Source organism: Melopsittacus undulatus, chromosome 6 (genome assembly GCF_012275295.1).
Source record: "Melopsittacus undulatus isolate bMelUnd1 chromosome 6, bMelUnd1.mat.Z, whole genome shotgun sequence".
Taxonomy (NCBI): Eukaryota; Metazoa; Chordata; class Aves; order Psittaciformes; family Psittaculidae; genus Melopsittacus; species Melopsittacus undulatus.
In genome coordinates this window covers 49,470,834-49,489,772 of record NC_047532.1, presented here as the reverse complement: position 1 = coordinate 49,489,772, position 18,939 = coordinate 49,470,834, and the positions used below count along the sequence as shown (strand labels likewise).

At 43.5% G+C, this 18,939-nt stretch overlaps 1 protein-coding gene across 4 annotated transcripts in view; it reads left to right on the top strand.

Annotated features, from left to right (window-relative positions):
- Positions 1 to 18,939, top strand: part of FGF12 (fibroblast growth factor 12) — a 231,715-nt gene that overhangs the window by 82,996 nt on the left and 129,780 nt on the right. The window contains exon 1 of one of the 4 annotated variants that reach the window (XM_005146518.2): positions 2,910 to 3,218. The exons of 1 other annotated variant lie outside the window; for it this stretch is intronic. In XM_005146518.2, coding sequence (XP_005146575.1) covers positions 3,131 to 3,218 — 88 coding nt within the window. In that variant the 5' untranslated portion in view covers positions 2,910 to 3,130. Of the gene's footprint in view, positions 1 to 2,909; positions 3,219 to 10,676; positions 10,760 to 18,939 lie in introns of those variants that run through there. 2 more of the 4 variants (XM_031046723.1, XM_031046724.1) reach the window with 2 other exon arrangements.

Sequence of the window (18,939 nt, the reverse complement as noted above, 5' to 3'; positions counted from 1 at the left end):
ATTTTATTTTGGTTTACCTTGTTTTTTTTTTGGATTAAAATGAGTTAACCCATCTAGCAGTATCTTGATTTATGTCAGCTCCACTTATCTTTTCAAGTTCTATAAGCTTTGTTTACTGGGTTAAGAATTACCTAATTGGGTACATGATATTACGGAGTATTTTGTGGCTTGTAAACACTTGAGTCATACACATCACAGTTCCTAAACAATCATCCTTTGCCATTTTTATGCTTCCATTTTGCTGCTTAAACTTACTTAAATCTATTCAGCTTGAAACTAATAAGTGCTTGTTTCAGTCCTCATGGTCCCTCTTTGGAAATGTCAAGTAGCATTCATTCTTTTCACTGGTTTGATTCTGCTCACCTTTCCTTTGATGTGAATCAAGAACTGACCCCTTGGAGCATGCCCACAAAGGCGGAAGTCCTGGCTGGTTAAGCCTGGATCATCAGCCTTGCCTGCAAGGTGATGGAAACCACCCAAAGAAAAGGGGATTATTTTATTTGCGGGTTATTCCAAGCAGATTTTCCAAGAACAGTTGTGTTTAGAGGTCTCAAAATTCTGCTACCTGTTGCATTCTCATTTTCTTTTCTTCTTGCAAACATATTTATGCTGTCCAATGCACTTGTCCTCGTATGTACAAGTGATAATGTCTGCCTGAGCTACCTTAATATGTAAAACATCTCAGTGCACCACTTTCCTTGTACCTGGTGGTGTATTTCAGTACCATCATCTTTAAATCGGAGCCCCCTTATTTACAGCTCCATTTTGGCTGCTAAGCAAGGAGAACACCTTGACTTCAAATCTCACTGTACTGTCCTTGATCTTACAGATACAGAATTGCTCCCATCTCAAACATGCTGCTGATGCATTTGGAGAAGGAGGACTATTATTTTTTGTACTATCATAGAAGAACCATTGGTTGTGTTTTACGGCTTCACTGTGCAAACTACTACTACCACCCTTATTTCAGAGGGGCTATAGTCTTGTTCTGTGATCCAATATAGTGGAGACCTGAAAGACAATTATGGGTGAAGGGGAAAGGTAACAGCTGTAGTGTCAGTTCAGTATCTGCCCTGACATGGCACAGGTAAGTCTTCTGTTATGGCTGTAGAGCAGGTTTGCTAAGGTGTGTAGCTGGAGCAGTGATCCTGGGTAAGCGGGGACATGTAGAGAGGAGGAGGAAGTACAGTCATGTAGCTTTTTGCTGTGACTTGGTGCATATGCAAGGTCCTGTGTAAAACAGGCTATAAACTAAGATACAAAGAGTGACGATTTTCAGCATAAGTCACAGTAGACAACAGAAACTGAGTTTAGTGTGGATCCCAGGGATTAGTTATTAATACCTTGCATCCTTTAGCAGTCCTGCACTGTATGCTACTGGCTTTGTTTCTAGCTAAGTGCTATTTTCAGTGTATGAAGCATGGCTGACAGGAATATAAGAGCTTCCATTTAATGAAACATTTAGATTTTAATTGTTTTGTTGTTTTGGTTTTTTTTTTTCTCTCTATCTCACCACCCATTCTTCCCCCCCCCCCCCCCAGAAATCTGGAACTGTAGGGTGTTTACTGAGAGCTTGAAAGGCTGTAGGTGCTCTCACAAAAACTATTTCTGCCACACATCCTTAATAGACTCATACCAGAACAGCATTTCATTTGCTATGCCTGGTTTATATGCCTTTTGGTTCTCTGATCTCCATGTATTCTATAGTTTTTATTGTTCCATCCTCAACAGGATTCTGAGTGAGCAAACCCGTGTTGCACCTTGCGTCATGCTGACTGTGCCTCTTCTTTTTGCTTGAATTTTAGAGACATCCTAACAAGTATTAACCACAAAGTTCATATCCCCACTCTCACATACCTGCACAGTGTTGGTCAAATGCCTTTTATTTCCTAGAGTGCCCTCTCTAGAAAAATGTCCATCTCATGGGTCTGATCCCTTCTGCCAGGTGTCAGGAGAAACAAAAGCAGAGAAGGCTTTGAAATGTGGTGCATGAATAAGTAACCCTGCTTTTGAGCACACAGTAATCCAGGCAGACATTCACCCTGGTGCAAGGTTCAGATGTGTGCTAAGACAGCTGCACTGTAGTGAAGTTTTGGAGCCTGCTAAGGTGAAAGAGTTCTTTGGGAGGTGTTCGCATATACTATTTCCTCTGAGGAGCTTCCTTTGCCATCACGGTTACAATGTTGCAGGTGGAAAAAGTTGGAAGTGTAACAGTGTTGCAAGTGGGCCAATGTTTCAGGAGCAACAATGTTGCAGGTGTAACAATGTTGTGCCTGCAACACAAAGTCTGCAACTTGTAAGCACGATGGTTTAAACATGGGTAAAAAAATGCACTTTCAGTTTCAGTAAAGCGACCTCTGCAAGAAGTTCTTGCATTAGCGTCTGTAAGCGTAAATAAGCAGCCTTGCTCGTTTAAAGCGTGTGCTTATAGGAACACCCCTGCTTCTAGACACACGCTCCTACTGGCAATTTAAGACAAGAGGTGTGTCTTCTTCCCAGCCATGCTGTAGATCACGTGGTTTCTGGCAGGCAGGCAGGGACGGAGCCCTGTAAAGGCGTAGTCAGTGCCCCAGCAAGTGGTGCCTTCTCGCTCGGAATATCAGCGGCTCATCGAGCCTGCCTTGCCCCGGAGAGCACCCCCGGAGCCTGCGGGAGGGGGGGGGGGGAGGGGTTGTGGGACTCGGGACCGCTTCTCTCACCCCTACGGGGATACGGACAACTTCAGTGCTGCGGAGGGAGCTGCCGGGGGAGAACGGCACAGCCTCCGCCCGCCTCCCCGCCAGCCCCGCGGCCGAGCCTGCCAGCAGAGGGGGGGTCCCGGTGGCGGCACCCGCCCCGGCGGCGGCTGTGCCGGCAGGGGGCAGGGCTGGGAGACGGCCACTACTGTTTCTAGGGCTTGACGTCCTTCCAGCTAGCCCGCCCCGCTTCCCGGCAGAGCCAGCCCTCCCCCAGCGGAGAAGTCCCGAGAAGTAGCGGCGGGGTCCCCCATCCTCCACCGGGCGCGGCGGAGCCGCGGCGATGGGCCGGGAAGTTTGGCGGCGAAGGGGGCCGGCGCCCCGCCGCTGAAAGCTGGCCGCTCCGGGGCCGGTCCCTTTTCCGTGGAGCGGGAGAGCGCCATAAAGTGAAATCCATGAGGATTCTCGGGCTTCTCCTGGAGAAAGGCTCGCATATGCTGCAGTGTCTCTGTGGAAGGCGTCTGAGATCCAGCCACAGCCCAGGTGGGAGCGCGCGTCCTTGTCCCCGCAGCCCTCGCCTGCCGGTCTGGCGCCGTTCGGGCCGGGCTGGCCCCGTTTCCTCGCCTTCCTCTCTGCCTCCTCCTCGTCCTCCGCCTCGCCGGCGCCGCTCACAGGTGGCCGGGATGGACCTGGCGCTGTCCGCGGTGCTGACCGTACCGGGATCCCCCGATCCTGGGTCCACATCAACCCGGAATCCCCCAAACCCGTGCTTCCACACACCTGGCACCATCCCTAACCCGGACTCCCACCCACCCGATACCTTCACTTACCTGTGTCCCCTATGCTTAAGCCGGTTCCACACCCCACCTCCAGCCCCCTCCCAAACAGAGCCCCCATAGAGGTTCTTACTTCACATATGACTCTCACTAGTGTCCCCTAGCCCACACCCTCACATGGCCCTCTTCTCCACCTGGGATCCCCAACCATGGCCACCTGGTCAGGATAGGGATAATCTTCCCTAGAGTGCCTATGGCCCTGAACAGCTCTAGGGTTGAGCTCTCTGTAACTGCTCCCTATATCTGGTGTTTGCAGTAGTGATGTTGCTATGTTTTTCGGGTGGAGGGTGTTAAATGTAGCTCTGAGTGGGAATGCCCCTAGAAGGAGCAAAGGGAAGTCCCCAGCTGCCCCTGATGGGGGGGTGGGAGACTCTCAGCACCTCTCTTAGCTTCCAGCCTGTTGGGGAGGGAGCATTGCACTAGGATGGGAAGTGCAGTAAGATAAAAGGCTGAATTATATGCTTGATCTTGAGCTGTACCTGAGCACTTAATGAAGAGGGGAGTAAGTGCATGAGTGCCTTGGGTTGGTGTGGCACCGCTCTTGTGTTTTAGGGTGATCTTGTTGAAGCTTTTTAAGTGGTGTTTGCAATTTGTTTGCACTTTGTGTATTTTCAGAGATGACTTTCCCATTCTACAATACCGGGTAAATGCCCATGGAAAGAAGTCCTATGTTATTAAGATCTGTAGGAGTTACAGCACTAACTCCACTGTTTTGAACTTAACTGGGTTTCAGATCCTCCTGGCTTTTGAGTAGCTCTGCTTATTGAACCCTGGCAGTTGTAATCTTTGGGCACCAAATGCTTACAAGGATGTCTTTTAGAGTGCTTGCTGTTGTGCTGTTTCCTTATGTGAAAACTTGGTCCTAGAGGAGAAATATTTCCATGCCTCCTGCATAAATACTTGCTGTACATTGAAGAGAAAGGCTGTGCTTGGAGAAACGCTGTTGCTGAGGTAGCCTGTGTTCACTTTTGGCCTTGCTAAGGAAATTTTTTTACTGGTTATAGCTGCCTGTTTATATCTCCATATCCCCTTTCCTCCCCCGAGACTCGTACAAGTTGTTGTCTGTGACAGGCTCATGGCAATAGGGGGCATGCTGGAAATCTTTGTGAAAGTAGGCTTGGCTCCTTTGAAAGCATTTTCTGCCCTGCTTTGAAGAATAATATAATAAATAAATAGAACACATTGTGGCTGTGCTTGGAAGCATTGCACACATTGTTTCTAAACTGCTAAAATACATTTTCTTTTCTTAGCTGCATTTTTTCCTTTTCAAATAATTTTAGGCTTTATGTTCTTGAAAAATGTGTCATAAAAATGAAAGCTTCCACTTCTAAACACACTCTTTTCAGTGAAAAAAAATATACCACAGGAGTTTTCTTCGTAGTGATATATGTGCACATTTGTTTTGTATCATTTGGTAACCTGGGGCACTAAAGTGTACAATAACCTACTGGTAAAAATGGGGTGGTGTATAAGCATAGGACATGCTAGGCTGTAACTTCAATGAGCTCAAAGCTGGTATAGTGTCCTGATAGTTCCCCTGCTGAGCTGGTTTAATTTTACAGGTGGATCCTGTGTTGAAGCATGACGGATGTATATGTGGGGACTGAATCTTTCCTTATCTCTCCCACTCTGAGGGAGTGATACTGAACATTGCATGTTCTTTTTATTTCATGATGTTGTGCTATAAGGAGGCAGCCCATGGGAATGATTTCCTATTGTTATCTCCAACTAACCTTGTTCTCCAGGTACTAGTCCCATGCCACACAAGCTTGAGCAGTCCAGATGTGATCTATTGCTTTGAATCACACTGTTAAAATGTGTTCCTTCTTCTTGGCTGCATTAGTTCCATTTCCATTAAGGCTGGGCTTTATGTTCTTGAAAAATGTGCAATAAAAATGAAAGCTTCCACCTATAAAGAGGTCACTGTGGGCTGGGCCTGCTGGAGGAGAGATCTCCTTTCTGCTGCTTCAAAAGGTAAGTATGCCTCAGGAGATAGGTGCATTCTCCTGCAACAGCCCTAAAGGTGTACTGCTGTGCCCAGCATGTCACTGTGGTTCTACACCAGTCAGAGATGTAAACCAACAAAAGGGTTATAAATTACAGAAGAGGTGGGACCATGGACAAATGGACTATAGCAGCACTAATGTAGAGTGTTGTGAGCTTCTTATAGGCCCTTGATACTCCAATTTGAAGAGTTATCCTGATAGAAGTGATTTACGCTAAACTATTTGGCACTTTGTGCACTTAAGTTGAATGACAGATTGGTAAAGTCCTTTGTCCTCCTCCTGTCTATGTTTTCTTTAATGCAAACAAGTCATAAGGATGTAAGCACATGTTTAAAGACAGATTCATACTTGTGTGTTGACTCAGAGATTCAGACCACTCCTGATTCTGACAGAAACTAGTGTGTGATACTTCAAATTAAAAGAGTGAATATTGAGGATAGTTGTAGAGTACTGTGAAGTGCTGTTTGGATGCTAGAAAAAATACTGGAAAGGTTTTTGCTCCCCACTTTTTACTCTTAGCTAGCTCTAGCCTGCTGTTTTCTTCTGCTCCACTTCTGCAGACACTTATCTTGGTCTGTGCAGGGACAGGCTTCTTTGGTTATTTGAGGAGCACCTTGCAAAATGAGGTTTAATGGGTCTTCAAGACACTACAGAAGAGCAAGTAATTCATAGCAATACAGAGCAAGAAATTTATTCTTAGTCCTTTGTGTATTTCCTTGCAAGTATTTTAGCACAGCACTCTTCTGTATCATCTTCCAGGTACTTCATTTGTTATCTTAATTTCAGAATTTGTAAGCAGGCTGATTGTATCTCATGTGCAGAGTTATTTCCCTTCTTGATGGTGCAGTCATGATTATTTTTAAGTATTTTTCAGTTAATTTGTTTTTTCTGTTAACACTTTTTTCCCCTTTGCTTGGGAAGCATGGTTTGCCACACCAGATTTCAGGGTTTTCTTTGTTTGGTTTAGTTTTGGTTGGGTTTTTTTGGGGGGGAGTTTGGTTTTTTGGTTTTTTTTTTTTTTTTTTTTTTGTGTGTGTGTGTGTTTTTAATGTTGTTGGTTTGATTTGGTTTGGGTTTTTTTTTTTTTTTTTAGTTTTTATTTTGGCTTCCTAGTCCACATCATGAAATAGATAGCTACTACACTCTTAAGTTCTAGATAACGATAGCTACTACACTCTTAAGTTCTAGATAATGTCAAAAATAAATCCCATTTCAGGTGACCTCTAAGTGTTTTGCAGACACTTTGATGCAAAAGATCCAGTACCAATTGACTACATTAACAGCAGAATGGAGATTTCTGCTAGTGAGTGTTTTGGTCTTCCTCCATAAGGACTTCTTACTTCGTTGTGTGAATGGTTCTGCCTCATGCCTGTTCTGCCCTTGGCTACTGTAGAGACTTTCCTGTGCGATTCATCATTGCTGAAACCACAGGTATTTCTCACATCACATCAAATAGCAGCAACACTCAGTAGCAAGGCTTTTGCAGCTTTGTTTTCAGTAGTAAAGGCCTGGTTGTATCCAGAGACTGATCTATTCCCAAACACTCAGATAAGAGTACTTCTCAATTTAAGTCCTTAGTCTGCAAATCGATTACTTCAGTAGAATTAAGTTCATGTTGAAACTAAAGCCTGAACTTGGCTTCCTCAGGACTCACACTGGTGAAATTTGGAGACACTCCTGGAAATATTGTGATTGATACTGGCTTTATGGCAAATTAAAATGATATCTGGCACAGGAGGTCTTCATATTTCTCTAGGCATCACAACGCTGAGTTTGATATTTTGTGCAACAGGAGCAAGCACTCAAAGTAGGCAGGATCAGTCTGTGATTCCGCTAATAGCTTGTCTGTTACTGCCACTACACATCTTTGCATTTGTCCTGAGACTATCTGGGGCACTGTCATAACATGTCTGCAGTGTCTGCACATGCAAGACATCTCATCTGCAGATGCTAATGGAATCACATACATAAACCACATATTAAATGTTGACCATTTGGCTTAAGACCATAACAGGCATTCTTTGTTTTGCTTGTTCAGTGATTTTATGCATTCGTGTACACTTTACTTGCAATAGCTCTAGAAGATTTTCCCACTGCTGTTTATTCATGCAGACAGAGTATTATAGCGTGCAGCAAATACTGCACAGTCAGCTTCGAATTAATGGAAGCAGTAGTTATATGTACATAAGTGACAGATAGTAAAACCTGTAATTCCTGACCCTTTCTGGTCTGTGGCAGTTCAGAATATGGTATGTGCACTGCTGGTGGAAGACAGGAAAGGTGGCTTAATGCCACTGAACTGGAGATGGGAGTGGGCCAGAGGGCTGAGAAGCAGTGGTGTTGCACTTTTTCCCTTCCTGCACCAGGCCCATTGCCTTCCATTCTCAGTCACTTGTCCAAAGTGTGAGTGTTTCTGTGTACATTTTGCTCAAGCTCCCTCTTCCTGTTGTGTCTTTGGGAAAGTAACATTTGCTGACCAGTGGAAATTCTGTACCTGTGCTGTTCCAGGATAGTGCCTATTGTTGACACTCATAAGCTAGTGGAAAGAATACCTTTGTCTGATTTAGTTTAATTCACCTGGGAAACGAATTAAGCAAAACTCTGAAAAATCTTTTTTATTGTAATAGGGGCACTTCTCTAGGGTATCATTCAAGAATAGCTATAGCATTTAAAATCCACACTTTCCTTTATTCTGAAGTAACCCTCTCATGTAGATATATGCTGAGCATCTCTTCTGTAAGCCCATAGTGCCTGTGAATCTTTGTAAAAAACAAATTATTCTGGCTGAGCTAAAATGATGGATTTGATAGAGTTTTTATTTGGTGAAATTGCTTGGTTTCCATCATACAAAATTTCAGAGGTATAGATTATAATGAACTCAGTTATATGCTTATAACTTTTTAAGGTGCATAGAGCCAGTTCTGTGTAGTTATGCAAAGGAAAGTCTTTGACATTATGCAGGATGTTGTTGTTTAGTTTGCAATACAGTATTTCATAAATCTTCACAGGAAGTGCAGGTCCAGGGTGTGAGGTGATTTAGCATGTTGTCAGCCAGATGTCTGGGCTTACAGAGCTGAACATCTGGAATTGACAGATCTTCACCCAGTCTTCTGAGTCTTGAAACTTGTCTTGGTCCTACCAGAGCATAACTTATAGCAAGTCATGTTTGTGAAATGCTTTACTTTCAGTGGATGAGCAAATTCAGCAAAATAAACTTAATCTGAATTTTCTTAAATAGCTGTAATCAGGATGATAAACACTACCCTGAAGCAGAGACTAGCTTTTATGGCATTTCTTATGGCACTGTATGTGTTTCTGGCGCTTCTCACCTGGAGGTTTTCATGGTTTTGCAAAGGAATGAAGTGTAACTTCCTTCTTTTCCCAAACTAAACTAAGGAAAGAGGAAGAATTTGTCTCCATTTAAATGCCATATGTAATTTCGCCACTGTTAAGTCTGAGTGGGAAATATTATCCAAAAATGTAATGAAAGATTTTTCTAGCTTTTCTATTAGTTATCATTAATAACTATACATATAAATGTCACAGTTTAATCTCAGCCAGCAGCTAAGTATCACACAGCTGCTCAGTAACTTCCCCCACCCTCAGTAGGATGGAGAGAAGAACTGGAAAAAGGTAAAACCCACAGGTTGAGATAAGAATGGTTTAGTAATTGAAATAAAATAGAATAATAACAATAATAACAGGAAAATGAGTGTGAGGAATGAAACTCAGGAAACTGGAGTGGTGCAGAGTACAGGTGCTCACTATCTGCTGACCAATGCATAGCCTGTCTCTGAACAGCAATCAGTGACTCCCAGCCAGATTCCCTGAGTTTATATGCTGGGCATGATGTGCTGTGGTATGGCTAGTTTGGGACAGGTGTTCTGTCTGTGCTCCATCCCTCTTCTTGTGCCCCTCCCTACTGGCAGAGCATGAGAGACTGAAAAGTCCTTGATCAGAGTAAGTGCTACTGAGCGACATGCACCTAGTCCCATTTTAAGATGATCATGTGCTTGAATACTTACCACAATCATTGTTTTTAAACATGCATTGTCCCTAAAATTCTTCCTGTTTTCCCTGATGATCATTGATGATTTGTTTTCTGTTTCTAGCAGATCCCTCTGAAGGTATTCACAGCTATCAGTTCCCAGTTGAAAAGCCATGTTCATTAAAGAAACAAAAATCTTACTGCTTTGTTTGTGAGAATGATCTAATTCTGGTTTGCTGAATTTTCTCTTCAGACCTGTCCATTCCTCTTCCGCAGCCCTTTCTTGTTATAGGATCAGAGAATCATTCAGGTTGGAAAAGACCTTTAAGATCACTGAGTCCAACTGTTAACCGAGCACTGCCATGTACACTACCAAGCCATGTCCCTAAGTGTCACATCCATGCCTCTTTTAAATACCTCCAGGGATGGTGATTCCACCACTTCACTGGGCAGCCTGTTCTAGTGCTTGACAACCATTTTGGTGAAGCGATTTTCCTAATATGCTCCCTGGCACACCTTGAAGGTGTTTCCTCTTGCCCTATCATTTGTTACTTGGGAGAAGGGACTGATCCCCACCTCACCACAACCTCCTTTCAGGTGGTTGTAGAGAGCAAAAAGGTCTCCTCTGAGCATCCATCTCTCCAGGATAAACAACCCCAGTTCCCTCAGCCACTCTTCATCAGACCTGTGCTCCAGACCCTTCGCCACTTTTGTTGCCCTTCTCTGGACACACTTCAGCACCTCAGTGTCTTTCTTGGAGTGAGGGACCTAAAACTGAACACAGTATTCAAGGTGCAGCCTCAGCAGTGTTGAGCGGGACAATCACTTCCCTAAATGCAATAGTAGTACACAAAGTTTTCAGCTGTATGAATAGGATTTTGTTTAAAATGCCTTTAAATAGATTTTCCCCCTTGAAGGAAAAGAGATGTGTAACATTTAATAATAAAAATAGCATTTCTTCCCATAGCCTGTAATGGCATGGAAGAAGGTAATCATGTTTTGTATGGCAAAGCATTTTTCTAAATGGAATGTTTATGCCTTTCTAGTATGGTGGCTGCGATTGGCTGCTGGGACTATTTGCATGTGCTAAATTGCAGTCCTGGGGATCTGTGAAAACAACTCAGCAAAGCCAGTCTCAGCTGGGAGCATGGAAGATGCTGCTAATTTTGCGATGAGCCACCCACAAGCCTAGCGTGAGTCATTATCATTGTTTTGTTTTCTAGAAGTCGGCACCAAAAGCTTCCAGCATCCAAAGTATGTATTATCTCTGGAAATGCATTTATTCCCTCATAGCTTTGTTTGTTCCAGATAAGAGGAAAGAATAAGAAAAAATCCTTTCTGAAACCCATGAAATAATTAATTGCTTCCCTGTTAGTGTAGTCTTCCTGCTTTAATGTGCATTCACAGCCACTTGTTCACTTAAAAACTCACTTGTGCACAGCCCAGCAGTCATGCTGCTTAGTCCTAATCTGCTTGCTTTGTGCCACTGAGGAGATGGGTGGGCAACAGTAAGTACAGTGGTACAAAGCAAGTTGACTGAAGTAGTTGCTCTGACAGAGCTGAGATGGGGAATTTTTGCTCTCTGTTGTTGCATGTCCTGCTGGTTTCTCAGTGAGTCTTTTTATAAAGCCACAGCTGTGCAAGGGACAAGCTGTGGCTTGCTGTAGGTCAGAAGTCTTTCATCTGAGAAATGCACTGACCTTGTCTCTGGGGTTATAGGCTTGGTACCTCTTTGCTGAGGTTGCTAGTCCTCCTGACATAGGACAAAAGGCTAAGAGAACAAGAAAATCCCCTGCCCTGTGCTGGGATTGTGACAAATGTAGTCAGTTTGGTTCCAGTTTTTAGCTCTTCTTCCAGAGTGTCTTCTCACATAGAGTGCTTTATTGCGCCACTGCCACAGTATTATTCCTGCAGGGAAATGACCAGTCCTTCAGCAGAAAAGTGCAGGAGCATGTGTATGGGCATACAGGAGCATAGAGAAGTGTTTAAAATGCAAAACTTGGACACATAATGGGTGAAAAGAAAAAAAGAGGACAGTGTGGGAGGGCTACATGAGCATGGGAGCGGAAAAAGGAGCTCGGAGCACTGAGGAAGAGGAATGGAGAAGGGGGGACTTCTAACAAAACTGGCTTAAAAAAATTAGCTAGGCATGCTGTGCTTTCTTTCTGGGATAAAAGTACCCAGCACAGCATTCCCTGCTCTGCCTTAGTCTAGTGACTTTTCAGGATGGGGAAGTCTGCTGGGAGGATCCAAAATATGCTATGAGGAAGGAACAGGCTATAGCAGTATTCCTTGTGGAGCTGGATGTACTTAAAACAGAGCTTTCAAACTGGAAAAGCAGAATGAAATCTGAAGTGTCCATGACACTCCCACAGTGACAATATTAAATGTGTCTGTGATGTTGGTGTGTCTACAAATGACCACTGGAAAAGTATTGCCGAGTCCTCCATGCTGAAAATTCCTGGACTTCTTCTTTTGTCACAATGTGAAATGAAAACTAAACCAAACAAAACAATAATGATTATATTGCTGATGGGACTGGGCAGCCAAAGTGCTGCTGCTGCTTTTCTGAGTTCCTGTGACTTACTCATACCATTGCTTATACTCTTCTGTGGTTGTTTTTTGCTGATGGAGACAGCAGCTTTTCATTTTATGTATGGATAGCCCTGACAAAACAGGCTCTGATTTCTTGCAGGAGCATGCATTACCGTGGGCTTTCATAAACGAAATCAAGTAGCAGTCAGAGCATCTTCAAGTGCATCTGACCCTATGTGGAATCTCAGCAGTGGAGTTCAAGCCCAGATCTGACAGTCTGGTGACACCTTCCTATGTCCTGGTGCATGGTGCTCCCCTTCCTCCCAGCTATGTGTGCTCAGATCCTTTACTTACCTGTTTTTTGGGGGTTTGGGATAGTTTAGGGACATTCTAGGTGTTGTATTGGTGAGGCTGGAGGGACTCTTAGGTATTGCTTTTGATTTCCCTAGGTATTTATGTACTGTGCAAGCAGGCTATTATCTTTGAAATATTTGGTTAATCAGACAAATATGTATATAAATATTCATGTATGGTGTAACATCCTGCAGTTGGGCTTGGATGTGCCTCTCTAATAACTGGGGTTTACCTTTTATAGATAAGAAAAAGAAACTAGGTTTTCCTGTTTCTGTGTTTGCTAGAGTTCCTGTGATGAATCTTTAACCTGAAAAGGCAGGGTGATATAATTCATGTCTCCCAGCTGCTTGCAGGCTACTCAGCTAAGCGAAATGCACCTCCGTATCCCACCTAACCTGGTAAATGGCTGACACACACCTTTCCACATCTTACCTGCAGCTCATTCACAGTACCTTGGCCAAGAAGGTGTTGCAACTTTGTTTTTTAGGGCTGGTTTGGGGGTTATTTTAAGGTTAGAAAATGTAAATTAGAACAATTAGATTTTTTCAGATGGCATGTGAAGCACTAATAAGAAGCACAGTTAATGGGAGCATATGCTTTCCTGAGGAAACACTTCATCAAACAAATTTTGCACTTGTTTGGTATTCCTGGCAAGTGGTGGGTCTTGCTGAAAGCACGCACATGAGAGTTCCTCTCCTGCCCATCCACAACCCATGCCCTTTGGGCTAATATTTCTCTAACATGCTGGCTGGCAGGGCAATCTCTCCCCTCAGCAAGGGATGCTGAAACGTCCCAGAGGTCAGCATCCAGTTTCTATATGATAGTCTGCTAAACAGAAAAATACTCAAAACAGAGACTTTCCTTGTTAATAGTGCCAAAAAAGGACAGGCACTTTTCTTTGCGGAATAGCCAAGGTTGCCTCTTGGGGACAGTGCTAGGGACTGTACCGGCACAGGGTGGACCCTGTTCTGTGGGGAGAGCTCATCACCTATATACATATCCACTGAGGAAAAAAGGCTTTAATAAGAAAATCCTGTTCTGACAAGGGGCTGGCAGGGTGCAGAGAGAAAAATGTGAACCCCCAAAGTGTGCTGGAAAGGCAGATGTGGGTCTGACTCCTGCCCAGAGCAGGGAGAAAGTGCTGTGTGCATCCCGCTTGCTGAGCTTGGAGGCATCACTTCTCTTTCTTTCCTGTTCCACTGCTCACTTGGGTGAGTTCCAAACTCAATGCAGGTCTTAAACTTGCTAGCCTTTTCCCCACTACTCCCAGGCTGTAGAAGGGAAAGACAGCACAGTGCTGCCAGGAAGAGAAAGGCATTGTGTCTCTTATTTGTGGGAATGTTCATCTGGCTGGTAAAACACTGCTGGGATTGCTGCTGGAAAGAAAAGATGTGCTTGCATGAGTGTGCATGCATTGCAACAATGAGCACATGTTGCCCCTGTAACTGCCAAGGGACAGTCTTCTGTTTTAGCGCTTTTATAATCCCTCTTTAAGCCTTGAGAGCAGGAGTCACTGTGTCTTACTCCCTAGCTCAGCTTCCCTTTTTCCACAATACTGTTGTGTTATAGAACCAGGTCTTCACTGGATTTGATATAGACTGGAGAGCATTATTTGACAAAAAAATAAAAAGAAAAAAATAAAAAGAAACCTCTCCAGACAAAAAAGTCACCAGAAACCCCTCAAATGAAAGGCAGCATCAATCAACAGAAAAATATGGGAACAATTAGACTGGGTTAGAGTAAAGTGTCCATCTAGCCTATGAGTCTTTCTTCATCCACATTAAAGAGGTAGAAAAAGGGAAGGGAACAGCAATATGACGTGTCCCTCAAATGCTCTCCTAGCTAATAGCTATTTTCAGCTTAGAAACTTTTCTCAGTCAGACATGGTTCAGTGTACTTTGATGTTCTAAGTGGATTTCTCTTCCATATACTGGACCAGGCTCTCCTTGAATTCACATCATTTTTAGCATTGTAGTGTCCTGTGGAAAGGATTTCCCCAGACCTGTTGCATGAATAACCCTTTCTTTTCCTTTGTTTTGAACCTGGTTTCTGCTAGCTTGGCTTGACACTTTCCTGAGACCTAGTACTGAAGAAGCTAGTGAATATCCTCCTCTCATGCCACCTGTGATTTTGTGGACCTCAAGAAGACTGCTGCTAAGCTGTCTCTCTTACAGTCTGAAGAGATTTTGATTTTCTTTGTTGCCTTTCTCTAAACAATTCTTAGTTCTAATAAGTGCCTGTTGCAATGGGAAGAGCACACCACCACACACAAACTGTAGCTTGAACATTGCAGGGGTAAATGGAAAAAAAACTAACTGAAACCTCTTCTTATGCTTCTTTGTATTCCTCCTCCCTCTTCCTCCAGTCCTTCCCCCCAAAAAAATTACTTTCTGATTCTTCTGCATGGGTTTACTGGCAGTTCAAGTTTTCTTTCATGTTCTTTGTTTCTTCTCCCCTCTCTTTGGCTGTCTGCTGCACACTCAGTTCTCCAACAGGAGCTGAACTAGAGCTGATGGGGAAAGTGGCTGGGCTGTCAAACAGCCCATCTCTGAATTATAGTCCCATCAAAAAGCTCAAGTAGACATCTCCCGCTAAGCAATTTACCATGAAGGGGAACTGAATCCTAGATAAATCCAAGTCCCCATGACTGCCTAAGCTCAGCATGTCCTGTGGAATGAGAAGTTTCTTTTTGAAGAGCAGGAGGATCTGAACCAGACTTGTCTTCATGGCATGCCATGTGCAGTGGCACTGCCCATCCTCACACAGCAGTGCTCTTCCATCCACTTCCTGGGGCCATAGGCAGGTGTCTTATTCCTTCATTCCCTCTCTTGCCTCAGGCACTAACAATAACAAGGCAAGTCATTTATTTGCCTTGCTTTCGTTTATGATGGCCTGGATTGGACCCTGCTCCCATCCTCAGGGGCTCACAAGCAGTTGAATTGGTTCAGTTGGAGAGATGATAGCTGTCATGTGGGGTGCAGAAGGGAGAGCAGGCTGGTGAATAGGCTGTAAGGGCCGAATTATGAGTTTCTGTAGCTATCAGTTCCTATAAGCATATGATTAAATTGGTGTCTCAAGCTGTATGTGGGCACAGCCTCAGTCAGCCATTTAGCCACATCAGGAGATGAGTATTGCTGGGCCAAAAGCTCTGTGTGTGATGAAGCATGGGGGATCACCTTGAAACACAGTTTCATCTTTTGGATGCTTTGAACTCCATTCTGCTTTATGAGCTGTGGTAATTGGCTGTCCATGGATTGGAGCAAGAACAAGTGAGCCAGTTCCATGTTGATGTGAGGTGGTGGGATGAGGGATGAGATGCTGCCCCTCCTGTGCAGATCTCTGCAGCTGATCTGAGCCTGCCCCACAGCCAGAGGAGAGGAATCAGAATATCTGGGGTACATCTGAACTCCTTTGTAGTACGCATCTTGTGCATGATGAGATGAGCTGCAGCTTAAACCCCATTGATTTTATTGGCAAGATCTCCACAGAGTGTAGGGGAAGCCAGGGAGAGTTGCTCAGTTGGACATTTAGGCTATGGGTGTCTGCACGTAACTCCACTCTGGGTGCCACCACACAGCCTTCTGCCTTGTCCTGACAGTGGAGACCACACTGCCTTCTTGCAAGGTAGCTGCGGGACTAACCCAGGGCCTGTATGGACCACTAAAGAACTGTAAGTTTCAAAGTCATATAATATTACTCTGTCTGGACACTGGAACTGAGGGAATGGGTTAGGATTTTAAGTATTTAGCAGTAGATGTGCCATGGTACTTTTAGAGTCCAGCTGGATTTCCTTATTTGTGCTTTAAGAGGCATTTGAGACTCCCAGCCATTTGGTAAGCTCCCATTAAAAGCCTGTGTGCTATAAATTTCTCACGTAATAGTATTTAAGATTCAGTAGGAGTGCACCTTGCCAGGGAGAATATGTTTGCTGCCTTCTAAGAGAAACAGATGAAGGTAATTGCTTTCAAAGGGTTAAGTGTGACCTGTAAGCCAAGGCCTGCAGGGTTAGTGAGTGGCCACCCAACAGCTGCGATAGTGCAGTGATGGACATGTGGATAACAAATGCCCTGTCCTTCCACCCTTCCAAAGAAAGTCTCACTCAGTGATGATTTCTAACACTGAATCAGCAACAGCAATGATTTTGAAGTGCTCAGACTTACGGCTTCTGCATAATGAAGGTTAATAAAGCTATCTCAGGAGGTAGATTTCAGAGAAAACAGGATTTTCTGTTTAGGGCTTGCTTATCCTCTCTGCATCACCTGCAGCAATGTTAACGCATAGGCAAAGTGGGCTGTGACCTCAATCAGCTAGTTAATTTTAAGCCCGTGCTTAAATGATTTGCTAAAACTGTGCTTATTCAGAGAAGGAAAGCAGACTCTATTTTCATTACTCAAGCTAGGTGAATTATGACACGTAAATGATTTTAATGATGAAAGAATGAATTACACTTTTAAGCAATTATTTATTTCCATAAATGATATTGGTAGCAGTTAGGATGTCAGATGGTAGGTAGTCATGCACATACTTTGATAATAGCCCCTTCAAAGTTACTTGTAACACTCTATTGTGCATTTACATTTTTATCTCTGTATTTTTAAGATGAGAGTAGCTCATTAAACTAAAGTCTTTTTATGGCTTGTGTCATTAGAAAATGTTCTTTTAAATGTTCAGAAGAAATTGGTTACAGAAGTGTGGGAAAGATGGGGAAGAGATTGTTTTCCTCTCATGTTCAGTATATTCTTTGTTCTTTTGCTTTTTGATGACTAAACCGTTCTGTATTTGCAACGGAAAACTGTTGATTGGAAACTCTTGCAAGAGTAACACAAATAGGGCTTGATTTTGAAAAATGCATTCATGATTGTTTGCCTAATTTGTGTGTGCAATTAACATGATTGCTACTGGAAATGGCCCTCTGAGAACAGATTTCTGAATATTTATCTCTTTTTTCTGATCTGTTTTCTCTCTTCCTCTTAAGGTGCCAGCATCTCTGATGTCTAAATATTACCCATGGAAGTTTAATTTGGTAATATGTTTATTGATCTCCTTTCATCTCTCACCACTGCACTTTCAGACATTTGCTAAAAGGCTGAGGATGGTTATTCCCTTCTGCTTCCTTCTTAAGTCCACTTGACACAATAGAGGTTCTTTCATCTAAGTGGTTGATCCTGCAATTTAAAGGGTCAGATTTCACTGGTGTCTCTATAGATTCTTAAATGGACATAGTAATATTTAAGCAGTTTCCAGGCACACATAAAGAATTACAACTCTCGTATGTCAAGTCTCTTACTCTCTCCTGAGGAGACCTATGCATGCTGGGAACATTTATTTGTGACAACATTGGATTTTGTTTTAAATACATAATCAATTGAAAAAGTAAGACAGATGAGTCTCTAGAGTATTCTCTTCAAGGAAGTTGAGAAAACCTGGTTCAGGCTCAGGATTTGCAGGGCATGTTCAGTCTTTGAACTGACTTAGAGGTTGTTCTTCTGTGAGTGTGATATCGAGGCTGCAGTTCCTCAGTGGCTTCACTGCCATATATGAGAGCAGGACAAGCCTGTGCTCCCACTATGTGTGGGTACACACTTTTATTCCCCCTGTATGCTGGTGCTAGTGCTGGGAGTAAGCCAGAGCAATAAACTAACCCTTTTTATTAGTAGTATTATTTGCAAGGTAAATTTACAGAGAAATCAGCCTGAGTCATCATGTGGCCACACAAGGACTGCTGCTGTCAGGAGAAAAGCAGCAGGACAGGTGTAGTGGGAGACAGGGAGAGGAATGGCTGGAATTGCTCCTGTTAGCAGCTACCCATGCTTATCTGGATTTGAAGAGATGGGGTACTACCCCACCTCCTGATGGCATTTACATCATATTCATTGCTCCTGAAATTTTCTCTATCCTGAGATACAGCTAAATCAAATCTAAAGATTAGGTGCCCCTCCTGTTTTGGGATGTGATTCAGATCTATAGTTGCAGAGGTAGGAGAGCCACAGCAGTGCTGCAGAAGACAAATATCCCCTGGATCATTAATCATGGGATGGAGAGCACACTGTCTGATTGCTTATTGGATGTGGTCTTTCATGAGGTGTAAACTTAATTTTCCCAGTATTGACAGCTACATGATGGAGCAGACGTCCTATATGGTAAACACTGAACTGCCAAAAGCAAATGTATACATGCAGATATTGCCATATGTCAAGAATTATCCCAGCAGTGTATTTCCTTATTCTGCGTGCTCTCTCCTTGTTGAGAAAAAACAACTTCGAGGGATGAGATATTAAACGTGCCAATCCTGGCCTGACTGCCGGCTAGGAAATGCTGAGTGGGGAAGCTGTTTCTTGTTTGTTTTTGCTCATTCCTGGCCTGGGTTGGGACTGATTTAATTATAGTCATGTAGTACTATTGCCAAGTAGTCCCCCAAGCCAAACAAAACCATTATTTTCTTTCTGCCCAGTCCTTCTGATCCTTCCCAAAGCTCAAACATTTATTATACTGTGGGGAAGAAATTTGGAAAGAAACAAGCAGAGCATGGTTTGCCAGGGAGCATC